At 43.0% G+C, this 6,453-nt stretch overlaps 1 protein-coding gene across 2 annotated transcripts in view; it reads right to left on the bottom strand.

The window, feature by feature from the left end:
• Esr2 (estrogen receptor 2) overlaps nucleotides 1-6,453 on the bottom strand; it is a 76,721-nt gene that overhangs the window by 32,192 nt on the left and 38,076 nt on the right. For both annotated transcript variants that reach the window (XM_004624792.2, XM_004624793.2), the window contains exon 4: nucleotides 4,891-5,007. In XM_004624792.2, coding sequence (XP_004624849.1) covers nucleotides 4,891-5,007 — 117 coding nt within the window. The remainder of the gene's footprint in view (nucleotides 1-4,890; nucleotides 5,008-6,453) is intronic.

Below are 6,453 nucleotides of genomic sequence, written 5' to 3'. Positions count from 1 at the left end.
GGCACTCTGCCTTGGAGCCAGCCAAGTACAGACTGAAACCTCCACAAACTGTGAGCTACATACACCTTTCCTTTCTTCATTTTGGGTGTCAGGTATTTTGTCCCAGCAACAACAGAAAAGCAATCAAGACAGAATTTGGTACCAAGGAATAGGGTCACTGCTGTGACTAAATCTGACCATGTGGGTTACAAACCTTTGGGAATGGCTTATGGGAAGAGACAGGAAGGGTTCGGAGATGTCGCCTACAGGAGAAACACTGCAACAGCTTTGGCTGTACTGTGTGGGAGATTCTGGTCAGAGCTCAAAAGACCAGAATGCTGATAGAAATCGTGCCTGTAAAGACCAGAATGGAGAGGTTTCCGCTGGGAAGAAGGACTGCACTGATTGTTAGACTCCAAATAATTTGTGTTATGGCATGTTAGAAAGTTTGTCTGCATTTTGCTTCTGTCCAGAGACTTTGCCTGAGGCTGAGATTAAGCACCACAGACTGATTAATCTGGCAAAAGAAATTTCAAGGCAGTCAAATGTTGAGGCAGTGGCATGGCTATTGTAGGGGGACTTTTAGTCAGATTTATGTTGAGAATCAAGAGCAAAGAGCCCAGAAGGATGATCTAAAATGTGAGTTTGGTCAGAAAGGAAGTGCCAATAAAGCTATGAACTATAAAAACAGAGCTGAGAGGCTCTCCACTGCCAGGAGGGAACAAGAGAATGGAGAGGATGGCCTGAGGGCATCACTGGAGGCAGAAGGTCTCCACCCTCCCTTTGCAGCCTCAGCACTGCAAAGGTGTGGGACTTTGTGTTGGGAAGAAAGCCGCAGAGCCCCATGCTCCAGAATGGCAGCAGCGGCCACACCAGGTTCCAGAATGGCGCTGGCATGGAGAATCTGTTCCTCAGAAGCAGGTTCAGAGTGCTCAGAGATCCAGGCACTCAGCCCCTACAGCCAAGAGTAGAAAGCCTGGCTACTGCTCCAGCTGGCAGCAGACCGTGGTGCTGCTTTCAGGCACAGGCAGAATGCAGGAGTTCTGAGGTTAAAAAGGCTTCCACCTCAATTGTAGAAGGCCTGGGAGGCCAGGCAGTGTGCCCCTGAGAGGGCAGTGTGTGTAGCAGAGAGTGAGAAACTTAATGTGCAGTGGAAACCTCAGAAGTTTGCAAAATCCAGGAACTTGGATCATCTAAAGGAAACTGCAAGGGAGCAAGGCCGGCCTAAAAGAGAAGCCACGGGAGCTACCACCAAAGAGTGCCATAAGGGCAGAGCTGCAATTTGCCACAGATTGCTTCAGATGTTTCACATGGAACTACAGGACTTAAAATGTTCACCCTTCTGGATTTTGGATTTCCATTGGTCCCAATGTTTTCTCTCCCCTTCTTTGTACCTTTTGGAATGGTTATGTTTTTCTTGTGCTGTTGAATGTTGGAAGTGTTTAACTTCCTTTTCATTTGTACAGGGGCCCACAGCTAAAAGTTTGCCTTAGATCTCAGAGGAAACTGGGACTTAGACTTTTCAGTAATGCTGAAACTGTTAGGATTTTGGCAACTCTTAGAAATTGATTGAAATGCCTTTTACATAAAGGAATGTATATGAATCTTGGGGGGTTCAGGGGCAGAACATTACAGTTTCTGTCTAAATGTCCCCCACAAGCCTCATGCAGTTATAGAGTAGACTTCTGGATTAATTAATTTCACAATCCAGTGCTGGGATTATGGGGGTGAGTGCTGCTGGGATTATGGATGTGAGTGCTACACCCTGCCTGGGGCATACAGCCTGAATGCAACATAAGGGAGACAGACTTGCTCTCTGTTGCCATTGCTGTCACTACTCGTCCCATTTGCTCCTGGTATTTTGCTGTTTTCTGCTGCCATAAACTGCTGCCCTCTGTCATGTGCCAGTCTGGCTGGGAGCCAACTGAGATTGGACTGAAACCTCCACAAACTGTGAACCAAATAAACCTTTCCTTCCCTAATTTTGGGTGTTGGATATTTTGTCTCTACAATGAGTGAAAAGTAACCAAGACACCAACCCAGGGATAGAGACCAAACATGGGGCTAGTCCAACTGTTTTCTTGGCTATGCACACTAAAGAGTATCTTTATATGGTCCTCATACCATTTAAGCAACCACATCAATACTTCAGCAGAAAAGAGAGGATCAGAAATATAGAAGAGGGCCAGGGAGATAGCTCAGCGACTTAAGCACCTGCCTGGCAAGTACAAGGTCCTGAGTTCAATCCCCAGTATCAAAAAGAATTTTAAAAAATGACCAACAGAGATTGGCAATACAATTATCCGAATATCTTCCATCTATACACAGAAATACAGAAGAAAAAATAACAAAAGAGACATAATTTGTGAATAAAGAGGGTTGCAGGAGTATCCAGAATGCAGGCAAAAATCCTTTACACGCCCAAACCGAACAGAAAGAAGAATGTGGATAGGTTTTAGGGGAGGGTAGACAAAGAAAGTGGAAGGGAGGAGAACAACAGTAAAATCTAATGGTCTGGGGCTGGAGAGATGGCTCAGTGGTCTAAAGCACCTACTTGAAACAAGCTTGGCAAAGCACAGGGACCACGGTTCAATCCCCAGCACCACATGCCAGCCAGCCGCGCCCCCTGGTGGGCTGAGCTGGCCACACACACACAATAAATAAATGTAATAAATAAAAATAAATAAATAATAATAAAAAAAGCAACTAATTAAAAAAAAAAAAGATCTAATGGTCTTTCACTGTGGTCACCAAAGGGCTAAGTATTTAACTGTACATAAATCAACTCATATCATGTCTCCTGTAACTCCAAGGGGAATGCACTACTTTTCCTAAGAGAGCCTACCCAGTGACTCTGGTGAGATTCAACCCTTTGCCTTAGTTCCTTTGCCCTTAGAGACTGTTTAACTCTCTTCTCTTGTGAAGATGCATTTTATCAAAGTCATAACTCATGTGAGCTCTTCTACAAGGGAGAGAAAGAAAAAAAACTAAGATGGAGACAGGGACACTGTGTCTAGTCTTTGATAGTTCTTCATTTTTATTCCTCATAAAGTCCAATGGAGCAGAAAGCTGTTTTGGATGTAAGAAAGCAAGAGCCAGAGAGCTTCAGTAGTTTGACCACAGTCACTTAGCAAAAAGTGAACAAAAAAACAAGATGCGTCTACAAGAATCCAACTCTCAGCACCTTCCTCCCATGAGTGCTGCCCTGCAAGGACCACAGCTGTGCAAACAGTATGTAGATCCAAGTACAAACACACGCACCCTCACCCTCACACAAAACTGGAAATCGTTTTTCAAAAGCACACATACAATCATCTTTACAATTTCCCCCTCAATCTCACCCATACCTAACTCAACAGCTATTAGTCCTTTAGAGTTTTATTCAGAACTTCCAACTAAGCTTTCATGAAAATAGCTGTATTTTATAATAACATTTCATGTGTTTACAGAAACTCAAATTAAATTATATAATATAATAATTGCAATAATCACAAAAAGGTATGGGGGAAAACCTACTGGATTACATTCAGGATTTAACTGAAGTGGTGAGGGCAGAAATACTCAAGTGTTCTAGAGAGTACTCAATACACACTGTGAGGTCACAGGCATCTGCAGTATATTGGTCAGCCTGCTGTCACTGTAACAAATACCTAAGACAGTTACCTCATAGAGGAAAAAAAGGTTATTTTGGCTCAGAGTTTCAGCGGTCACAGCGCATGACCAGGGAGAGCCACTCCTTTCAGGCCTCTGCACAAGCACCTATGTTGCGGAGCACATGGCAGGGGTAGAGAGCAAAACTTCTCACCTCATGGCAGGAAGTAAAAAAGAAGAAAACAACATTCTAAAGCTCCTCCTAAGGCACACCCCTAAGGACCTAAGACTTCCCGCTCAGCCCCATGTCCTGAAGCTCCATCACCCCAACAGCACCACTCCAGGAGCAGGCCTCGAGCTCCTGACCTCTGGGGAGCACTCAGGATCCCAAATGTAGCAGGCAGGATGTTCCACAGAGAAAAAGAGAATGGTCATGACACCAGCACATTAAGAGAACTTCAACTGGGCTCCTGAAGTAGGTAAAAGTTCTCATCTGTCCTACACAGAGACAAAGGGCTCAAGAATGTTTAAACAGCAGAGCTACTAAGAGATGGTAAGGGAGAAAAAGCGGGCTTGAAATTTTTCTAAAGGTTACAAAGAAGCTATCATTAATCAAAAACAAAATATTGGCTAGTGGAAGGAAAGCACAGGCAGAGAGCCCCTGTGAAGGTATAAACAGACAAATGAACCAAAAACTAACCAAGGAGAAAGGGCAAGATGTGGATACCTCTGTCCATTCTTATACTAAAGGGCCAGTGTTTCCCTATATGTATGTTTATGTATAAAATATATGGTATGTACGTGTGTATCTTATGTGTCAAATACACGTGGATATGAAACATATACTATACGAGAGCAAAGTCTATGTGCTCTGTACTCTTCACAGTTCTACCACGTCTCTGACTCATACTTTTTCCATTTGTAGAAGGCTAGTAGCAGAAGAGGGCATCAAAGTCTTTCCCATTTCTAGCCAAGCAACCCACAAGCTATCCTACTCATGAGCTTTAATCACGGACATTTACACTGTGGAACAGGATTTCATCCTCACACGGGACCTTTCTAGGTCCCAGGCAGGATGGCTGTCCCCTATGCGTTTGCTAGACAACTTGAACTGAATGAATGTCTCGCCTGCACCGACAGAAGTCGGCCTCCAGTGGCTCGCTCCTACTCACCCCACCTCTGTCAGCTGCGGCCACAGGAAGTAACTCAATGCAATGTGACCGCATACAGACACTTGAAGACAACAGCCACATCCTAAATCTCCCCTCACCCAAGTTACACAGCTCTCGGCAGGCCCTATACAGCAGAGCAAACACTCACCACACTTCACCATTCCTACTTCGTAGCACTTTCGAAGTCGGCAGGCCTGGCAGCTTTTACGCCGGTTCTTATCTATGGTACACTGATTCGTAGCAGGACAAATATAATCATTATGTCCTACAACAGAGCAAAACAAAACAAACAAAGAGAGAGGCTGTTACTCAACCATTCTGTTAAATCTCTTCTTCACCTAGTTGAGAGATACAGGCAGCAAATGCCAAAGTTAACCATATTGTCACCTTGAAAATGAATAAAGGGGACCTAAGAATAGTTCAACACCTTATTTTTTGGCTAACAGGTTATTGCCTCCATGCTCCTAGAGTTCCAAGAGATACATTTAGAAATACTCTCATTTGGATATAGAAACACACAAAATTAAATTGCTCCGAATCACAGAACTTAGAGTTGTATATTATCAAATTCGACTGTTCATATTCTTTTACATATATTCCTCTTTGGAGTTTAATACAATGTGAGAATTCAGTCAAATAAGAGAATTAAAAATAATTTAAAATTAGCAACATAAAGGGAGGGAAAACAAAAAAAAAATAGCTATCTCTGTAAGAACAGAAAGTACTGCCGCTTGACGGTAAGGTTCTCAACTCTACCCCGCGCTCAGCACTGTTGCTGTGCGGTATGTTTCCTCGTGTGGTGTTGGCCTTGGCCACGAGACTTCTGCAAACTAAAGGAAGGGTTAGCAGACAATACTAACCATTGCCTTGGCCTAGTGAACCCCTTAAGGCAGCTGCCAAGCCAGGAGAACGTGAAGGCATCCGGAAGAGACCAGAACTCGACCCAAGGCCAGAGCCAGGTCTCCTGAGGTAGAGCTACCCTCACCAGCTCATAGACCCCCAAGTACAAAATCTAATGCTCAGGGGACATTCAGACTTTGAAGTTGTTTGTTACATGTCACTCTCTGTGACAATGTGACTTTTAATTCTTGCACGTAGGAAAGATGAAATTTATATTTCAAAAATTATTACTTCAGACACAGTATGGAGAATGAATTAGAGGCAGCAAAATGGATGGAGGCCAGGAGACGAGGTGAGTATCCACTGCACTTGGGCAAATGAGAGAGGCTGTCCAGATTGGATATTTTTGTTTTGGTTTTGGTACCAGAAATCAAATTCAGAAACTTGCACTTGCCAGGCAGGTACTGCACTGCTGAGCTATACCTTCAGCCCTGGGTTGGACATTGGTAAGAAATAAGATGAGAACTAATAGGTCTGAGATTTAGGAAATAACAATTATAATAGTTGGAAAATAATTTGAATAGGTATTTTGGCATCTTTCTTTCTTTCTTTCTTTCTTTCTATTTTTTTTTTTTTTTTTGCTTTAAACAATTTAACTGAAATGGACTTGTTTGTTTCTGAAGTGACTTCCATTTATTTTGATACATCTTTTCCCCATGATGATTTATAGGATCTTCAAACCAATATAAATACTTTATAAATATCTGAGTTTTTAGGTATACACCTGCACAATACCTCAGCAGTATCTTTCAGCAAGAAAATACTGAAGAGTAAAGGCTAGACACAATTACTGGGTACAGTGAAAATCTGC

Source organism: Octodon degus, unplaced genomic scaffold (assembly GCF_000260255.1).
Source record: "Octodon degus isolate 3935 unplaced genomic scaffold, OctDeg1.0 scaffold00007, whole genome shotgun sequence".
NCBI lineage: Eukaryota > Metazoa > Chordata > Mammalia > Rodentia > Octodontidae > Octodon > Octodon degus.
This window is presented reverse-complemented; position numbering and strand designations above follow the sequence as displayed.